The 18,032-nt window shown below is 54.3% G+C and overlaps 7 protein-coding genes across 7 annotated transcripts; 5 read left to right on the top strand and 2 right to left on the bottom strand.

Moving 5' to 3' along the window:
- Positions 1-21: 21 nt before the first annotated feature.
- WHR41_06770 (uncharacterized protein) lies at positions 22-1,428 on the top strand. The gene is made up of 3 exons (XM_069375375.1): positions 22-807; positions 864-1,094; positions 1,161-1,428. The coding sequence occupies exons 1-3, from the start codon at positions 101-103 to the stop codon at positions 1,324-1,326; spliced, it is 1,104 nt and encodes a 367-aa protein (XP_069227411.1). The 5' UTR covers positions 22-100; the 3' UTR covers positions 1,327-1,428.
- A 919-nt stretch (positions 1,429-2,347) lies between these two features.
- Positions 2,348-2,863, top strand: WHR41_06769 (uncharacterized protein; the record flags this gene model as incomplete). The annotated part of the gene is made up of 1 exon (XM_069375374.1): positions 2,348-2,863. One exon carries the CDS (start codon positions 2,348-2,350, stop codon positions 2,861-2,863), a length of 516 nt encoding a protein of 171 aa, XP_069227351.1.
- A 581-nt stretch (positions 2,864-3,444) lies between these two features.
- On the top strand, positions 3,445-4,443 carry WHR41_06768 (uncharacterized protein; the record flags this gene model as incomplete). The annotated part of the gene is made up of 1 exon (XM_069375373.1): positions 3,445-4,443. One exon carries the CDS (start codon positions 3,445-3,447, stop codon positions 4,441-4,443), a length of 999 nt encoding a protein of 332 aa, XP_069227352.1.
- Positions 4,444-4,564: 121 nt separating this feature from the next.
- Positions 4,565-7,822, bottom strand: WHR41_06767 (uncharacterized protein; the record flags this gene model as incomplete). Its single annotated transcript, XM_069375372.1, has 1 exon — positions 4,565-7,822. One exon carries the CDS (start codon positions 7,820-7,822, stop codon positions 4,565-4,567), a length of 3,258 nt encoding a protein of 1,085 aa, XP_069227345.1.
- A 347-nt stretch (positions 7,823-8,169) lies between these two features.
- On the bottom strand, positions 8,170-10,107 carry WHR41_06766 (mitochondrial 37S ribosomal protein mS47). Its single transcript, XM_069375371.1, has 3 exons — positions 9,758-10,107; positions 9,128-9,696; positions 8,170-9,075 (listed from the first exon to the last, which is right to left on the bottom strand). The coding sequence occupies exons 1-3, from the start codon at positions 9,860-9,862 to the stop codon at positions 8,247-8,249; spliced, it is 1,503 nt and encodes a 500-aa protein (XP_069227346.1). The 5' UTR covers positions 9,863-10,107; the 3' UTR covers positions 8,170-8,246.
- Positions 10,056-12,031, top strand: TUF1 (Elongation factor Tu, mitochondrial). Its single transcript, XM_069375370.1, has 2 exons — positions 10,056-10,518; positions 10,593-12,031. The coding sequence occupies exons 1-2, from the start codon at positions 10,327-10,329 to the stop codon at positions 11,718-11,720; spliced, it is 1,320 nt and encodes a 439-aa protein (XP_069227343.1). The 5' UTR covers positions 10,056-10,326; the 3' UTR covers positions 11,721-12,031.
- A 176-nt stretch (positions 12,032-12,207) lies between these two features.
- Positions 12,208-13,695, top strand: WHR41_06764 (uncharacterized protein). The gene is made up of 2 exons (XM_069375369.1): positions 12,208-12,545; positions 12,605-13,695. The coding sequence occupies exons 1-2, from the start codon at positions 12,250-12,252 to the stop codon at positions 13,500-13,502; spliced, it is 1,194 nt and encodes a 397-aa protein (XP_069227344.1). The 5' UTR covers positions 12,208-12,249; the 3' UTR covers positions 13,503-13,695.
- Positions 13,696-18,032: the final 4,337 nt, after the last annotated feature.

The raw sequence follows: 18,032 nt of genomic DNA, 5'->3' as shown, positions 1-18,032 counted from the left end.
CGGTGCATGAGGAGCCATTGGCAATATTCATCCCGTCGACCTTCTCATACATTATTACTCGGGCTGTTAGATCCCAAATCGACTCGTTTTCTCTCCCTTCATGGTCAACATCACACATGTGGATGTCCTGAGCCTGGCGGCCAGCATCCCTTATGCAAACGAGCTTACTGCCATCGCCAATGCATCGAGCGACCATGTCTCCTTCATCTCCTATTCCGATGAGTTCTTGAATGGCGTCCTAGGCCACAACGCCTCTCAGCAATTAGTCGCCGAGACATCCTGGGAAGCATTCCACGAGGCTGGCGTCTACAACATCGAGACAGGGCTGCTCTACGCTACCAGCAACTGGAATGGCTCTTTCGACAACCCGATCAATGTCACCGCAATCGATATCAACCGAGACAATGAAATCACATCCATCCGCTACCCCAACCTCGCAGAAGCCAACGGTGGCGCAGCCTTCTACCCTGTGGGCTCATCGCCCAACAGCAGCGAGGGCCAGCAGATTGTCTTTGCCGATGAGGGCGACTTCTACAACGCTTCTAGACTCACGTTGGCGAACCCAGCGACAAACGAAAGCCGCGTGCTTTTGAACAGCTTCTACGGCCGCAACTTCTCCAGTCTCAACGATGTCACGCAGCACTACCATACCGGCGACCTGTGGTTCACCGATGCCCGCTACGGCTACTGGCAGTACTTCCGCCCGGAACCAGTGATCCGGCCGCAAGTATACAGATTTGAGCCGAAGACTGGTGTAGTCCAGGCTGTCGCGGACGATTTCATTGCGCCCAACGGCATCGAGTTCAGGTATGTTGCCCTTAGAGGCCAATAAACCATCATTCGATACTAACCCTTTCATGCAGCCCTGACTTCAAGCACGTCTACGTCACAGACACGGGCGTCCACACCTTCCCCGGCAAAGACAACCAAACAGACCCGGCCACCATCTACCGCTTCGACATTACCGAAGACGGCAAGAGGCTAAAGAACCGCCAGGTCTTCGCGTACGCCTCCAGAGGCTTCCCGGATGGAATCCACACGGACACGATGGGCAACGTGTACTCGTCCTGTGGAAGCGGAGATGGTGTTGATGTGTAAGTCTTCCTTTGTTCCCTCGCATCATCATTGTTTCTCTGAGCCTATAGCTGACCTCCCCTCAGATGGAATCCGGAGGGCGTGCTGATTGGCAAGTTCGCCGTGTCTGGGGGCAGCAACAACCTTGCTTTCGTCCCCGGCGGAATCTACATCTTCAATGGCTACAAGGTGTTCAAGGTCTCGATTAAAGCGGAAGGTCGTACGGTCAGGCGTGACTTTGGCCTAAACTAATCGCTGTGTTTCATGGACGTGAAAGCGCTCGGAAGCGAACAAATAGCACATATCCTCGCATATCCGTTTAACAAGGTCCATTGCCAGCTTGGTATTTTGTGATTATTGTTTCCCGGCATGTTGCCATCAATAATCAGTAGTCATAGACTTTAGACCTGACGACTTTCTTTGTGAAGACCAGACGATCTCACTTTAGAAGCACACCGAGGGCAGACAGTTGTTTTGGCCATGGAAAATGTAAAATATCCCTTAAAATGAAGACCAAAGTCGCTGAACGTTCATGCTGATGCTAGAAATGAAATGCTACTGCGTTGTCGAATCTCTCAGGAGACTGCTCGGAAACTGCTGTAGTCGGAAAAAAGTACGTCTGACCACCTTTTGTATTAGAATGAGTTTTGAGATAGGTCCAAGACCCGGAAATTGCTTCAGATTGCACGCAGAAAAAAAAAACGACGCTGGCAGGATTCGAACCTGCGCCCCCGAAGGGATTTGATATCGGGCATGTTTCCAGCCGTTCGAGTCAAACACAGTAACCACTTTGTTACAACGCCGAAACGAGCCATTTCTTGACTTGGATGATGTCAGGGGCAAGATTGTATAATATATAACTATCAAATTTAAGAAGAGATCAAATGGGGTAATTGCCAGGACTGAATATCTGAGGTCTGAAAGAGGTCTGGAATGGTTGATGATTCGAACTTGCGAGGCAAAGAAGATTCGAATGCATTGACTTTTGACCCGAACATGCGCTTCCGATGAATATTACGAGCTTGACATAAGATTATTCAGAGAGGAGGTGGCCACAAATATCGGGGAGGCATGCCCGACGCCCGCTCCGCGACCTTTTTCGTGACGCCATGGAGACGACTTCGATATGGGCATTGAGCGCTGATCGCGACGGCGTTCATCTGGAGTAATACGCGTCTCTTCAGGAGAAACACCTCCGGCGAGACGACACATCACGCATTGTCGTGTTCATCTGTCCGGAATTCATTTCTGCAGTTCTGTCACACCATCCACGATGTCCCACCCACAAGAGCCGCAGAGAAAGCCCACTGCTACCGAAACCGTCAACTATGCGAAGACACTCCACAACACTGCATTACTCACGGCGGTAGCATGTCCTCTGCTCGCACTGGCTCCTCCTAGGAAATTAGACTTCTTCACTGCGGGCTTAGGCATAACCACGCTCTTCTCCACGAACTACCTTGTCCGCGAATACACTGGCCGCTCGATCCAGCAGCATGTCACGGGCTACAGACCGCCTGTTCTGACGAAAGAGAGCATGCAAACGGATGAGTCGCAGATGCGGGTCTCGGATGCTGTCCGAATGGAGAGACAGGAGGCGCTGAGAGCGCAGAAAGAGAGGGCCGGCATTGCTGATCAGGTTGAAGCTAGCACACAGGCCAAATGGGCTCAGGAGAGGAATAGAGAGACTCAAGATGCTCTTGACGTTGGCAAGGGCTTTGCGGACATCATCATGGATCAGATCTATGAGGTGTGGCATTGGAGAAAGAACACGGATGACGACGAGTGACAAGATTCACGTCGCTTAGAATTGCTGCACCATTAGAACAGCAAGCTTACACGGTGTATTTTGGCGGAGCACCGCAATGTCGGATAATGATCTGCATGTTCTTCTAAATGCGAGTTGGACAAGATACAAACGAAGCCCCGACACTGAGGCTTTTGGGGACCTACACCACTACTGGAACACACGGATGCCCAAATCTCGGGAAAGCAGGCACACCTCACCTTCATGTATGCGAACATCTGCGTGTCTCGCTTCTGAACTGCAGTTCGCGCCATGCAGGCTTCCGTCTGCCACGGCTCTGTGCTACCATTGGCCGGAGCGACACCACTTGTCGGGCCTTTCTGCGACCGACTAGTTTCCCGCAAGGCACCACTCATCCGTTTCATCGGCATGCATCTTGGAAGTCTGCATTCAAGCATGTCTCACGCCAGCTGTGCAAGCATGAGAATCTGCGCAGCGGTGTGCTGCGAACGCCCCTGCGAACGACTGTTCGCACACTATGTATAATACTGTAATCTACTGCTTTCAGGTAACACAAGATCCGAATCGACAGCATCGTCCTCATCCCACTCACTTCTATCACCATGACTTGTGATGTTGCGCATTTCCCGCTCTCCGACACCAGAATTTCAGGTCCCTTCGACATCGAAGCTGACGGCGGTGACGATGTCGACCTGTCAGCCATCTCAGAATTTAATTCAACGTTCGAAAACCTGGACGAGAGCTGTGTTGACCCACAGAACCTCAGCAAGGCCGGCTCGCCGTCCTTCATCCCTGGCCCACCTCTCACGCCGAACTACAACCCCGACGTCTATCCTGCCGACCCGAGCTCTACGCCAGTATCTCCTTACTTCGAGTCAATCGAGCATCCTATGAATCCGCCATACATCCCATCTCCACTTGGGTTCCAGGATTGTCGTCGTCGCTCAGTCTCAGAGCCACCAGACCTTTCCTTTTTGCATCAAATGCCACAACCAGACGTACCGATGTTCTTCCACCGCGACGGCCACAAACTCGGAGCACCAAGAGGCAGTAAAAGGATCAAGCAGAGCCGCGTTCGGCCCTACGAACGCTCTCTACACCACGTGCCACCGCCTCAACACCGATTCCACTTCAGGCATGCCACCATGCAGCACCCACCAACCAGTGCCCCGAACTTCATGGTGGCCCCCACACCACCGCCAGGCCAGCACGTACAATCCCGGTCGATGCAGATATTGCCAACTGAGCCACAGTTCGTGAGCTCCAGAGTCTGCACGCCTGCTCCTGAGGCCGTCGATCCAGCGCTCGGAACACCGCTGGCGGGGATTGTCCCGCACGCTCGTATGGCCGGCTATCAGAGTCAGGTGGATGGTAACACGCCGATGCCAAGTAACACCTTGATCAAGATGGGCGTCGATGAGCTGTGCGTGTTGATAACGGAAATTGTGCAGAAGGCGATTCAAGAGTTGCAGAAACCTGGAGCGGCTGTTGATACTGCCCTGGAGAGGCAAGACGGTGGGGAGATTGATTTGGCAGACTTTGATATCGCAGAAGGAGTCATGAAAGTCGAGACAGGGTTGGATGATAAGACGAAAGAATAAATATCCCTGTGACGCCTGGATCGTCGGGTGTTGGTATTGGAAGACGCTTAAAGATCGCTAAATCGATACATGCTAATTGTCATGTATTTTACAGATCGGATGCGCCACGTGAGCCGATCAATCAATCTGTTTTCTTTGCGCCGCTTGCGGTTCCGTCATTCGCGCCGTAGGTCAGTGTCTCCTCGGACTCTTGAGAATCAGCAGTTGACACAACATGGTACGAAAAGTCCAGCTCGCCGACTAAGTCTTTCACGTCTTCCAACAGCTTCTTCAAGTCGTCAATCACGCACTTCGTGCCCAATTGCGTGACGGCAAAACTAGCATAGCCCGGCTCTGCTATGTGCTTCACACTGAGCAAGTCCTTGTCCATTTCGTCCAGCCTTTCCGTGTAGCGGAATGGCTCAGGCACACGGAGGTAAGGCGGCAGAGGCTGGCCGTTTGCGACCGACGAAGACATGAGCGTCAGTAATGATGAAATCGCTTGGGACGTCACGTTCGTCTCGCCGATCAGTTTCCGGAACGTGTTCAGCCATTCTAGCTGGTGCTCGCTATCGCCTGGCTGGCTTTGAAGGTCTTGGAAAGAAGTCGAGGCGTAGCTGACCAGCGCCATGAAGTTTAGCATGCTCTGCATCTCCTCAATGATGGTCTTGTACTTTTCCTTCGGGAACTTTCCGCCCAGTGGGATGTCGAATTTGATGAAGCCGGTTCTGGTGCGCATTCCCGAAAGAAGAAGGTTGCATTTGCCGAAAATGGTGCGGCGGGCTTTCTCGAGGCGTTGGCTCACGGAGCCTTTAGAGGTAGGGTCGTCTTCGATGCCACGGATGCGTGCGCGGACCGTTTCGTGCATGACCGAGTAATAATTTGCAAGGAGGTACAGCGATGACCCCAGACTCTTGCGGAGCTCTGCGTGTTCCGAGACTGGGTATGGGAAGATGGTCCAAATCCAGCCGAGGAAGAGGCCGCCGATGACCGTGGCAAGACGAATTGGGCCCAAGAGGTAGACAGGCTGATATGCTTGCCCATTTGACTGAGCCACTTCGACGCCGATCTTCAGCACTTGAAGTTCGTAGCCGAGAATGAGGGTCATAGTGATTGGTCCAATGACTCCCAGCGTTGTATAAGGGGGATGCTTCAGAATGATCCAAGGTCCGATATGCAGGAATATGAAATAGAAGACTATCACTCCAGGCACCTCTCCGTCGACAATATACCAGCATATGTAGGCTGCAACCATGAAAAGAGCAGTGCCGATGATGCGAAAGAACGAAGTCCGTAGACTTTGCCCGGCCGAAGGTTGCATCCCTATTGAAGTCATGATTTGAGCCCAAAAGATCCTGTTGCGTGTGTAGAACACCTGCGTATCATGTAAAAATGCAACCACTGCGATGCACATGGTTGCAATTGCGACACGAGCGCCGAATACCGACTCTGGAGAACTGAAGAATTGCGCCAGCTTGCGGATACGCTCGCCAATGCGCTCCCAGGCATTTTGTGGAGGAAGATGCATTGGGTCTTTTCTTTTCGAAAATGCGGAGCCTAGATGGACCTTAGTCATCTGGTCACTGCCCTCCATCTGGTGGTTCTCAGAGGCGTCTGCATCCGGCTGAAAGAAGCTGAAGATCCATTTCTTGAGTGTCTTAGAGCCAGGCACGATCAATCGTTTCTTCTGCAGCTTGCCTGTCACTCGAGCAGTCTCAGCGAACGCGACGAGATCGTAGACCCTCCGACCAATGGACCATAACAGGTAGTCCATATACAGACAGATGTAGAGCTGACGCCGGCTGCGTGCTCTAAGCGCAGGATCGAAATCTAGCTTGAGCCAGTCCGGGTCCTGGAAATTCTTCATCGCCTCGGGATTGGTGAAAAAGTCGTCTGGGAGTTCGATCCCTCTTACGCGGCACCAAGCACGGAGCATTTCCTGTCTACGTCCGTGGAATGATTTCGTTCGCTGGTTGAGGTACTCGGCGAATCCAGCCTCGCCAGGCTTAGGTCGATCACCCTTTGACTCCGAGTCGTTCGCCGTTGTTTTCTTTTGCTTGGACAACCGTAGATCGATGATGGCATGCTCTAGACCTTCATCGATGATATCGGCCATTTCCTGGAAGGGCTCTCGCAGGGCTCTCATGAGCTCATGCCATTCCAAGACTGCGCGCCTTTTCGTAAGATCTCCCAAGGTTGTACCACTCAAAGGAACGCTGTCGTCGAAAGGTACCGACACCCAACCCCGATCTTCAGCAATCCTCTCGAAGATATCTGAGATACAGCTGAGTCCAACCATGGGCAGCATGATAAGGCGCAGTAGCTTGGTGATGCTTTGCAGATCACCGGGCCCAAGATTACCCAAGGCTATTTCTCTTTTCGCGAAAGGCAGGTCGGTGTTCAGCTTTGCAGCCGCGCCTTGTAGAGCCTGCATTTTGCCCTTCACGACTTGCGCCTCAGGGCTGTGCATGATACGATGGCGTATGGTGTCAGTGCGGCCAAAAGTGAACATGTCGTTGTCCTCCAAGCTGTGCACGTAGTCCATGTTGGCTTTTAGGGCTGATCGCAGAGCTGTTATGTATGCCGACATGTCATTGAAAACGACGGTGCGACTTGTCAGTGGAAAAATTAGTAGACAAACTCCAGTTCCAATGCCAAATCCGGTCAGGAAAGCTTCGAGGAGCTTCTTGATGAACGCTTCCGCCTGAACGAAGGCAGAGAACTGCGGTGCATATACCATGCCGACGTTCCCGATGATTGCGCCAGATATAGCCGGGATCATGAACTGAGGTTTCGCGGCCCTGACCGTTGCCATTGCGTACACCATGACCATTAGCCAGATGCCCGCAACAGCAGCCGCAGAAGAATTATACGGCGCAGTCTGCGCCCCCTGTGCCGCAAGACCGCTCGTCGCAGCTCCGCCTTGAGATGGTGCACCAGACTCGCCAGAATGTATGCGCGCCTGGACGCAGCAATACAGTGCCAGCGTCACGCAGGCTGCTGCGAAGCACACGAAGACGACGTTCACCAGCATCGTTTGGAGAAACTTGGACCGAGGCTGGATCACCATTGACAAGATAGAGGTGATTCCGATCAAGTATCCGACGGTTGAGAAGTGGCTCGCGAAGTCGTCTGCCTGAAAGAGTGCCACTGCAATAGTCGGAGCGAGCGCACCTTTGAACATGAGCTTGAAAATCGGCCAGGTGATCCCCGTCTTCGCCCAAAGCCCTTTCCCTCGCTCCAGAAGCGTCCGCTTCTTTTCAGGTTTGGTCTCGCCATCTTTTTCTCTTTTCGTGTTGTTGCTAGAGCCGCTGAAAGTGTTGGTGTTGAGAAGAGCACCGCCGTCTGCCGGCCTGTTAGGCTTAGCCTTTTCTTCGTCTTGCTCCACTGTTTGTGACATGATCCAGATCACGCATTGCCACAGACGGATAGCAAGCACGTTCTTTCTGCGGATAATAATGCTGAAACTCCCAACCTTAATCAGGGCGCCGTGAACATTTGCCGCGTCGCGGATTCTGGCCGCTGACGTCGCGTCTCAAGTCCGACGCTGCCGAACGGCCCGAAAGCATCGCAGGGTAAAACACATTGTATCCTGCTTCGCCGAGGTATCGTCTCGACATAAATTCTGGCTTTCAGATCGCTTCGAAACTATTGCTGTCTTCAGATGAATCGTCTTTGGGTCAATGAGTGTTTTGTGGCAAAACCCATGGCCCTGCTTGGTAGACAGCTGAATGCTAGGCTAGATCCTTCTTTCTTGTACTTCAATGCATGCGATGTTTGTTCAATGTACATGTAGATATCTATACAAGAATCTCTCTACCCTCCTAGATGGATTGCTCTGTTTCCTGTCCCCAATACAGCTTACCGTTCACCTCTCTGGCCTTGCGGTTCAGGATCTCCGATACCTTCTCCTTGGTACCAAGCTTTCCGTTAGTGGTGCTGGCGAAGTGCTCAAGGACCTCCGCTTTGCTCACATTGCCCTTCTGGTTGACGAAAGACTCGACCTGGCTCTCCCTCGGCAGACCGATCCATGCATGAGGGTACTCCATGTAATCCGCAGTGCTTAAGAGCTCAAGCGTCGGCTCAGCGTTGAAAAAAGCGCTCACTTGCGAGTTCGAGACCTTGCTCAGTTCAGAGGGCTGCCATTGAGGCGTCGTTCTGGGCTTGCGGATGAGGAGAGAAGAGACACCTTCGACGAAGTCGGGGTGCTCCATGAATTTGCCTGCCATGGCGTGCTCACGGCGGAACGTCTCGGCGATAGACCAGTCTGATCCGCGGCGGAGCTGCTCATGAGCAACACGAACGGATGTGGGCGAACGTTGCAAGATGGTCGCCCTGGTCTTCTCAGCCCATTCTCGGATAAAAGGCTCGTTCTCCTCGCCGGTATGGACGCCCTCGAGGGTGTCAAGAACGCCGTCCAGGTCACGTTGGGGAGCGAAACAGTAGTCAATGGTTCCGCGAATGAGGCCACCAACAGGCGCCGAGATGGGCTGATCGTGAGGCAGGCCGGTAGTAAACTCCTCGATGGTGGAGTTGATGATAGTCAGACGTTCCAGAAGAGTTGCGCTGTCCTTGAAATGCAGCTCACCGAGACGGGCCTCGAGGTCGGGCAGGGATGAGGAGTGGAGGTAGTGGGTAGCAATGCCGGAGTAGCTAGGTTGGGTCAGTAAAGTTCTCGCCCAGGTGCTTTTGCAGCAAAACTTACAATACATTGACACCCTTGATCTGTTCGCTGGTAAGAGCAAGGTAGGTACCAAGCGCACCATCCAGTCTGGGCAAAAAAAAGCTCGCTCCAACGTCGGGGAAGAAACCGATTGTAGTCTCGGGCATGGCGAAGACGGTGTTCTCGGTAGCAATGCGGAAAGGTGCGTGAACGGAAAGACCGACTCCACCGCCCATGGTGATACCATCCATAAAGGCCACATAAGGCTTAGGGTATGTCGCGATCAGATGATCGAGCTTGTATTCGAGCGCAAAGTAGTCCTTTGACGACTGCTGGCCTTCCTTGCCAGTCTGGTTTGCCTGAGCGAGAGCTGCGACGTCGCCGCCTGCGCAAAGAGCTCGTCCCTCACCCTTGACGACGATCACATTCGCCATCTGGCTTTTTTCCCATTCTTGAAGTCGTGGCACGATCTTGCGCGCCATACTCGCATTGAGAGAGTTGAGTTTCTTCGGTCGGTTGAGGGTGACGGTCCGCACACCATACTTGTTGCTAAAAACAACATCATCGGGCTCATCGCCTGGCAGCTCCTTGATGTCCGTGGCAGATGCGAACTACAAAGGCTTGCGTCAGTTAGCTGCCAGGACTCGGCGGTCTTGCGGCAGGAAAACATACATTTCTTGAGGCATTGCCGAGCATGGCAGGGTTTGTGATTTTGGCGCGAAGAGGCATGCTGATCGGTCGCGCGGCGAACCGTCTGCAGGATGTTTGAAATAGCATTGGGGTGTGGTACGCAGAGTTGTCGGGTAGTCAGTGAGAGGGTGCAGCCAGGCTATGGTGTCATTCGGAGCAGCACGAGAGGACCTCGGCTAAGGCGCGAATAGCTTTGGACGAGGCGACTTTCGGGTGCGTTTCGAGTCTTGTATCGGAGCGAACCTGAAGCGGCAAGCAACTAAAGTGAGCGCCAGAGAGAGGAGCGCGGCTCAGACGGAGGTGGTGTTGGCAATGGCAGCAACAGCTATGCCCGGCTCGCTGCTCGCATCTTCCGCTGGCCCTGACGTGCGGCGAATGCTTCGAATCCTCCGCGCCCGCTGAAGCTGACCATGCTCACGTGACGCGGTAGATTTTCTGGCACCCGGTGCCCAAGTCTGCCCGCAAGTCGCCGCCCAGTACCACGACCACTCCTCCATCCTCTCCACCTCTCCTCTCATTTTCGTTCATTGTTCTGCCGGCGTCTGTTCATCATGTCTTTCGCTAGGACTCTCCTCCGCACCTCGCGCGCTCTGCGCCAGCAGTCCACAAACCCCATCCAGCCTGCTCTGGGTGCCAGGGGCCAGACACAGTTCGTCAACTCCGCCAGGAGCTACGCCACTGCCTTCGAGCGCAGCAAGCCTCACGTCAACATTGGTACCATCGGTCACGTCGATCACGGCAAGGTGAGTTCCATTTGCGCGACAAGCTTTCGTCTCAAGCCGCCTACTCCAGACGAAACATTCGCTGACCTGCAAAGACCACCCTCACAGCCGCCATCACCAAGCGTCAGGCCGAGAAGGGCTACGCCTCCTACCTCGAGTATGGCTCCATTGACAAGGCTCCCGAGGAGCGCAAGCGTGGTATCACCATCTCCACCGCACACATCGAGTACGCCACCGATAACAGGCATTACGCCCACGTCGACTGCCCTGGTCACGCCGATTACATCAAGAACATGATTACTGGTGCCGCGTCCATGGATGGCGCCATCATCGTCGTCGCTGCCAGTGACGGACAGATGCCCCAGACCAGGGAGCACTTGCTTCTGGCCCGCCAGGTCGGTGTCAAGCGCATTGTCGTTTTCGTCAACAAGGTCGATGCTATTGAGGACAAGGAGATGTTGGAGCTGGTCGAGATGGAGATGCGCGAGCTGCTGTCTTCCTACGGCTTTGAGGGTGACGAGACTCCCATCGTCATGGGCTCTGCTCTCTGTGCCATTGAGAACCGCCAGAACGACATCGGTGTTGACAGGATCGACGAGCTCCTCGAGCACGTCGACACCTGGATCCCCACCCCGGAGCGCGAGATCTCCAAGCCTTTCCTGATGTCTGTCGAGGACGTTTTCTCCATTCCTGGCCGTGGTACCGTCGCCTCTGGCCGTGTCGAGCGTGGTGTCCTGAAGAAGGACTCTGAGGTTGAGCTTGTCGGCAAGAACAAGGTCCCGATCAAGACCAAGGTCACCGACATTGAGACCTTCAAGAAGTCTTGCGACGAGTCGCGCGCTGGTGACAACTCTGGTCTCCTCCTCCGTGGTGTCAAGCGTGACGACGTCCTCCGTGGTATGGTCATCGCTGCCCCCGGCTCTACCAAGGCCCACAAGAAGTTCCTCGCCTCCATGTACGTCCTGACCAAGGAGGAGGGTGGCCGCCACACTGGCTTCGCCAACAACTACAAGCCCCAGATGTTCATCCGTACTGCCGATGAGGCTGCGACCCTCACCTGGCCTGAGGGTACCGAGGATGGCAAGATGGTCATGCCCGGTGACAACGTCGAGATGATCTGCGAGATTCACAAGCCCATCGCTCTCGAGCAGGGTCAGCGCTTCAACATCCGTGAGGGTGGCAGGACTGTGGCCACTGGTCTGGTCACTCGAGTCATTGAGTAAGCGCGCAATGTGCTCTGTATGATGAACCAAGAGAGGAGACGACAGATGATGTGCCGCTCACATCCCACGTCACGTGGAGAGGTACAGGACGAGTCGATGGGGAGGAACATTGTACGATGAAAAGAGTTGATACCGATGCCAGCACCTGGCTCGCATTCCCCACATGTTTTACCTGTACTTTAGACGAGAGGTGTTTGGAGACGGAAAAAGGACAGGATGTCCAGTGCATAGCCCGGCGTTCTGTAAATGTAGATATCTCCATACCCCTGGCCTTAGCGAAGAAACGGCAAGACTCTCTTCTCATAGCACAACTGTGCGCATGTGCATCATGAAGTTTATGATGCTAAAAGCAATTTACAGAAGGTACTTGTGTTGGCGAACAAGAAAGTTGATGAGGAACTATTTGGATGCCTCAGGCAAACATATGCATCGGCCATTGAACGCGTGTATCCGTCTCCCTATGACGATCGCGCCTGCATCAACATCGAGAAACCAAAGAGCCATTCTCGTAAAACGTCGGGCCCTCTCGATGCCCTTATATACCCTTCATCGCGCTGTCGAGATAATTGGAACTCTAATATTCCTGTTAGCCTTGCTCACTGCTTCAATCGTTGAATTCGTCTTACGCCCCAAACCTACCAACATGTCTCATTACAACAATACCTGTCTTGGGATCACATCTCAGGTCACGCCTGATCCATTCATAACGTATGCAAGGGGCAAATTCTATTTCATGTTCACAGCGGGCAACCGTGTGCCTCTCTGGGAAGCAGACAGCATAACAGATTTCTGGGAAGAGGGGAGGTTTAAGAAGGGACCTGTATGGTAGGGCTACTTGACTTGCGTCGATCACGAATAATCGAATGAGCTTACTCTGCGTTCAGGACACCACCGCCAGACACCAACCATTCCGCGCACCTCTGGGCACCAGAACTACACGCCTTGAGAGGAAGATGGTACGTCTACGTCGCAGCCGCCAGCCACCACGAAGGCAACAGATCCCACAGAATGTACGTCCTCGGGGGCCCGCCAGACTCCCAAGACCCTCATGCCGGCCCCTGGGAGTTCCTGGGCCCGATTCGCAACATGAACCAGCGGCAATGGGCCATTGACGGAACGGTCCTGACGATCGATGGCACGCTCTACTTCGCATATTCCGGCTGGCCGCTCGACAGACCATGGGATGATTACGATGAGCGAACCCAGCAGCTATTCATTATGCGGCTGCAAGACCCCGTCACGGCCGCCAGCCCGCCCGTTATGATTTCGCACCCACACGAACCTTGGGAACGATCCGGCGACGCCGGCATCAACGAGGGCCCGCAATGGCTTGCTTCCCAGGACGGCGGGCGGACTTGGCGCGGCATCGTGTACTCGTGCGCTGGAAGCTGGACGAAGGACTACAAGATGAACACGCTCCAGTTCCTCGGAGGCGACCCTTTGCAGCCCAGCTCCTGGAAGAAGTCTCCGCGACCTCTGCTGCAGAACGCGGGCCACGACAAGGGCCCGTTTGGGCCTGGCCATGGTAACTTTGTCCATATCGGCGATGAGACAATGGCTGTTTTTCATGCAACTGATATGCCTAATGATGGGCATGGGAACAGGAAATGTCGGATGCAGAGGGTGATCTTTAATGAAGATGGACCTTTCATGAACTATACCGTGGGTCCGTATACCAGAGACTTGAGCAAGTTCTCTGATGGACATAACGTTGGGAAGCATGAGAGCAAAGGATCCAAGCTACGCGGGCTCTTACATTCAGTGGCTAGCAAGTTGGAGTAGCGAATGGGAGGCCACTCATCGCGGCACGTTCGTATCCAGCTAAAGCTATGCGGGAGAGGGCAGGACGTGAGAGTGACCAACTTACGGGTACGTCTGAAAACTACCTTTCGAGCTATCTGTAATTCCACCCCGCAACGAGCCATGGGAACCGAATCCATCGAGGTCCTTTTTTAGATCCTCTTTCTCCCACTCACCTATAGGCAAGCTCTTGTGGGTCGTTGCCATCTATGTCTCCAGCCGCGTCAGCGAATGCCATCCATCTCCGTCGTGGCACTTGGCGAGCGGAATGGACTTTCGAGAATGTCGCGCATTGGCGGTGTCATCCTTCTCGAATTGCCAAAAACGCAATTCCTCGAAAGTAGGCCTGCAACCTGTTTGTCTCCAATATAAGCGGGTCTTTGCGTGGAGGATCTCCCGGAACCGCACTCCGAATCGTCATTGGTGCCGTGTAGCCAAGAGGCCAAGCGTGCTACTTGCACATCATGCTACTTTTCTTAGTCAAACCGATGCAGGTACGGCGAATTGGTACTTCGAACTGATGGAAAGCATGTGGGAAGGTGCCGGAGTCTGCCGGAGTCTCGATCCTGCTCTTGGGAGACGGCTGGATTCGAGGCCGAAGCGTCCAGGCCCGTCTCATTGGCTTTCCACTATGGCTGTGGGAACGACATTCTGCTGCGCGCTGTGCGGCTCGGTATGTAGGTGTGTTGTTCTACGGAGACGACGCCGCAGTGTATTGGGTTTAGTGATTCTGGGCAACTTTGGAAGGCTACGAACGTCATCTCTGGAGAGCTCCAGGGTGGACCACGAGCATTGCCACTGATTTGGACATCAAGTTGGTCGTGATCGAGTCGTTCAATCAATCGTTTCGATAACGTGTTGCATATTTGGGCGTTCTCACAATGCAATCGGCTCCACGCTGGCACGTGGAAAAGAGCATCAGCTATCAGAACTTCACCATCAATGATGTGGCAACGGGCTGCAAGAGCTCCATCGGCTCCAAAAGCTATGAGCGGCAGGTACACTCCATCGAAACTGGAGGTCGTCCACGCACGATGTAGATCATCCGTGCCGCGCCTGACGAGCCGTGGCGCGCAGCAAATCAGTTTATTCCCGCTGCCATTGGAAGGACATCCCGTCGCTCAATGCGGTATCGACCACACGGCTGGGACAAGAAGCTCTTGAGGCTGTGTGAACGCAGTGTTGACGTCCTGCCGAGGAGGACCACCACGATGTGTATAAAGACTTGCCAATCCATCCGTCTGGATTGATCAATTCCACACATCTCATCCCACAACTCCCAGCAACTAACAATCAATACCAATTACTACTCGTTATAATTTCCAGATCGCTATAATAGGACATCAATCGCTATAATGAAGACCGGATACACCTTCTCGGCCCTCCTGGCTCTCGCAGCCGCAGCTCCCACCCTCAAGGATGCTGAGCATAAGGGCAACGGTGAGGTCGACCACAAGGCCGCCCAGGGCGCCGCCTACGCCACCGACCGCCTCGGACTCGGCTCTCTTTCTAGTGCCGACTCGAACAAGATCGATGCTGGCGCAAGCAAGATCAAGGGTGACACGATCTCCGTGAAGTCCTCTGGCCCCTCTGGCGAGGACCAGAAGAAGGGTCCTAATGACGGTGCTGCTGCTCCCAAGCCGGCTGGGGCTTACTCTTCTGGCCACGGCAACGGTGCTGTCAGTGGCGGCGACTGGAAGAACGGCCACGGTGCTGTTAACGGTGGCGGGCGCAAGGACAGCCACGATGCTGCCGACGGCGGCGACTGGAAGAACGGTCACGGTGCGGGCAAGGCTGGTCACTCCAAGTCCCAGAACAACGATGACGATGATGATGAAAACAACGACTGGCAAAACAGCAACGGCGGTAGGAAGTCCGGCCACTCCAAGTCTCACGACGACGATCAAGACGACGACGACAACGACAATGACTGGCACAACGGCCAGAACGGCAACGGCAAGGGCGGCCACTCCAAATCCAACGGCAACGGCCAAGACAACGACGGCAACGACTGGCAGAACGGCAATGGCAAGGCCGGTCACTCCAAGTCCAATGGCAACGGCGACGACTCTGCTGCGCCAAAGGCCCCGAACGGTGCTCATGGCGCTGGCAAGCCCCCGAAGCCCGCCCCTGGAGCTGGCGGTGTGAAGCCAGTGCCCCCTCCCAACGGCCAGGCTCCCAAGGACCCCAAGGCCCCGGCTGCTCCCGGTCAGGAGGGCGAAGATGATCACGATGATAACGATGACAACGACGACAAGAAGAAGAGCGACGCAGAGAAGGAGGCTGAGAAGGCCGCTGGCGGCGATGACAACGATGAGGACGATGACGATGATGTCGACGTTGAGCAGAAGGGTGCAAACCACGACGGTAGCTCTGGTGCGGGCAAGGTCGCCGGCCAGAAGCAAGAGGACGCCGGCCAAGGTGTCGACGGCCAGAAGAAGGACCATGGCTACAAGAACGGTCAGAACCAGAATGGTAAGGACGACGACAAGGAGGACGACGACAAGGAGGACGACAAGGAGGATGTAGACGATGAGGACGACGATGAGAATGATGACGAGAAAGACGAGGAGGAGGATGATGATGATGCCGAAAATGACGATGACGACGATGACGATGAGGATGACGATAATGAGCAAGACAAGGAGGCTGGGAAGCAGAAGCAGGATGCTGCAAAGAGCGGCCAGGCGTACCAGAAAGGTCAGTACGCACACAAGGGTCAGTCTGGTCAGGCTTCCCACGGGGGCCAGGGCAAAGCCTGGGGAAACGGCCAGGAGGGCAAGTACTCCAAGCACGACCATGAGAGCAAGGCCAAGGAGTCTGGCAAGGCCTACCGCAGGACTGTCCGTGTCTTCTAAAGGGCTTGAGCTCCTAACGGAGAGCATCACAATAGTGCCGCTTCTCATAACGTCTTGAGAAGAAGATGAGCTTACACACGAATGGAATGCAATCAGGGCGTTCGGCAGGGGACAAGAGCTTCCCATACACTCTCCTTTCTATAGTCGATCAGATACTTTATTACAGTAATCTAGTTATCAACATCGACGTTATCTTGACAGCCGCGGACTTACATGAGTATGAATGCATTGTGATAGTTGAAGGTTTTATTTTTGAAGTGGTATGGCCGATGACAAGAGCGGTTGATTAGGTGTCCCTCAAATCAACACCTGGAGCAACTCAGCCTTGCCGCTGTAACATCTGCCGTGCTCATCTCGTGGGATCGTCTCTCGCTGAATTGGCCTTGTCACAGCAATGATGCACATGGACAGACCAACATCGTCGGTCGATCCTCTTGTCCGAGATTACAAGATGTGTGATCTGCATCAGTCGAATGATTCTGTCACATAAAAGGACCTTGATGATCTGCGCAGTCGGCGCACGTGTGGGCGGCTGTGCGAGTCGTGTGGTGCGACTCATTTGGCATTTCCCCCGTGCTCCAGATGTCAAGGATGAGTCTCGGTCCGCTGGTGATCATGGCGTGCTGTCGGCTGTCGGCAAGGCTTCGGATCATTCGGCGCTCTTCACCCCGTACCTTAACCCGTTTCTTGTCTCAACGTCAGCCTTGCGACTCCCAGCTCTTCTGCATCTCTCATGTGGGAGATCGCGAGATTTCACTGGGCTTGGCGATTTCAAAAGCTGGATTCATTATCAAGAAGACCATTGATTCTTCCACATGTGTCGAAAAGTGCGGTGTTATGTCCCCGTCCAACGTTCACGTCCCGCGGTCTCTCGTGTGTTCCCAGGAATTTGCCCCGGAGCCAAAATCCTGGCGCCGAAGATCATCTTCGCCGTCCGTCGCACCATCACCCTCTGGTTTCAAGCCTACCGAAACCGGAGCTGCACGCCTTGTCCCTATCCTTGAACTACCGAGGCAGAGCATCATTGTCACATCGCTACTGCAGACCAGTGATTTCTGGTCACGTCTTGCATCACGACGAACTAGTCTTGCCCAAACCATGGCTTCGTGGGGATCGACATGCTGGAACTTGCGCGTCTGAGCGCGAAACGGTATCTTCACGATGAGCCGATCGATGCTCAGAGTTTGGTACAGAAGGCGGATACTGCCCCGTTCCCTCATCTGGGAGACTGGACCTACCGTGTGAAGGCGCATACACGTCTTGAAGGCACGGCCAGAAGCGCGATTTCCAGCATCCTCTCGCCCGGTATGGCTCGATGCATTGGGCCCTTCACGCGAACGGGCCGGGAAACGCTGGAGGCACCAAACCGCGCCCATATACCGAGTGCGTCTGTTTCCCTCGGCAGATCAGATACCAATGATCTTCACGTCGATCACACCATTATCTTGGTTGATGGCCCGGATGGGAGTGGTACCACAAGTCAGGTCCGCGTCGCTCCAGACGCTACAGGTAGGGGCTTATACCAATCGCAGGACCCGGATCCACAGCCTTACGACGTGTTAGTTCCTTGTAAGGCAGATCCTCCAACTCCACACACTCTCCCGGGCCATCAAGATGCTGGGGCGTCTCATCTTCAGTCTAAGCTCGGCGCCGT

This window comes from Cladosporium halotolerans (assembly GCF_011745625.1).
Source record: "Cladosporium halotolerans strain TM138-S3 chromosome Unknown Sca27, whole genome shotgun sequence".
NCBI classification, from domain to species: Eukaryota; Fungi; Ascomycota; class Dothideomycetes; order Cladosporiales; family Cladosporiaceae; genus Cladosporium; species Cladosporium halotolerans.
The sequence above is the reverse complement of the archived record's forward strand: the minus strand, read 5'-3'. Positions and strand labels throughout refer to the sequence as shown.

Bases quoted from the DNA above. Each gene is read 5' to 3' on its own strand.
- WHR41_06770 (XM_069375375.1), top strand. From the start codon at position 101: ATGGTCAACATCACACATGTGGATGTCCTGAGCCTGGCGGCCAGCATC. The intron at 808-863 runs GTATGTTGCCCT...CCTTTCATGCAG, and splicing joins CCCAACGGCATCGAGTTCAG to CCCTGACTTCAAGCACGTCT. The intron at 1,095-1,160 runs GTAAGTCTTCCT...ACCTCCCCTCAG, and splicing joins AGCGGAGATGGTGTTGATGT to ATGGAATCCGGAGGGCGTGC.
- WHR41_06766 (XM_069375371.1), bottom strand. From the start codon at position 9,862: ATGCTATTTCAAACATCCTGCAGACGGTTCGCCGCGCGACCGATCAGC. The intron at 9,697-9,757 runs GTATGTTTTCCT...AAGCCTTTGTAG, and splicing joins TCGGCAATGCCTCAAGAAAT to TTCGCATCTGCCACGGACAT. The intron at 9,076-9,127 runs GTAAGTTTTGCT...GACCCAACCTAG, and splicing joins ATCAAGGGTGTCAATGTATT to CTACTCCGGCATTGCTACCC.
- TUF1 (XM_069375370.1), top strand. From the start codon at position 10,327: ATGTCTTTCGCTAGGACTCTCCTCCGCACCTCGCGCGCTCTGCGCCAG. The intron at 10,519-10,592 runs GTGAGTTCCATT...TGACCTGCAAAG, and splicing joins GTCACGTCGATCACGGCAAG to ACCACCCTCACAGCCGCCAT.
- WHR41_06764 (XM_069375369.1), top strand. From the start codon at position 12,250: ATGCCCTTATATACCCTTCATCGCGCTGTCGAGATAATTGGAACTCTA. The intron at 12,546-12,604 runs GTAGGGCTACTT...CTCTGCGTTCAG, and splicing joins TTTAAGAAGGGACCTGTATG to GACACCACCGCCAGACACCA.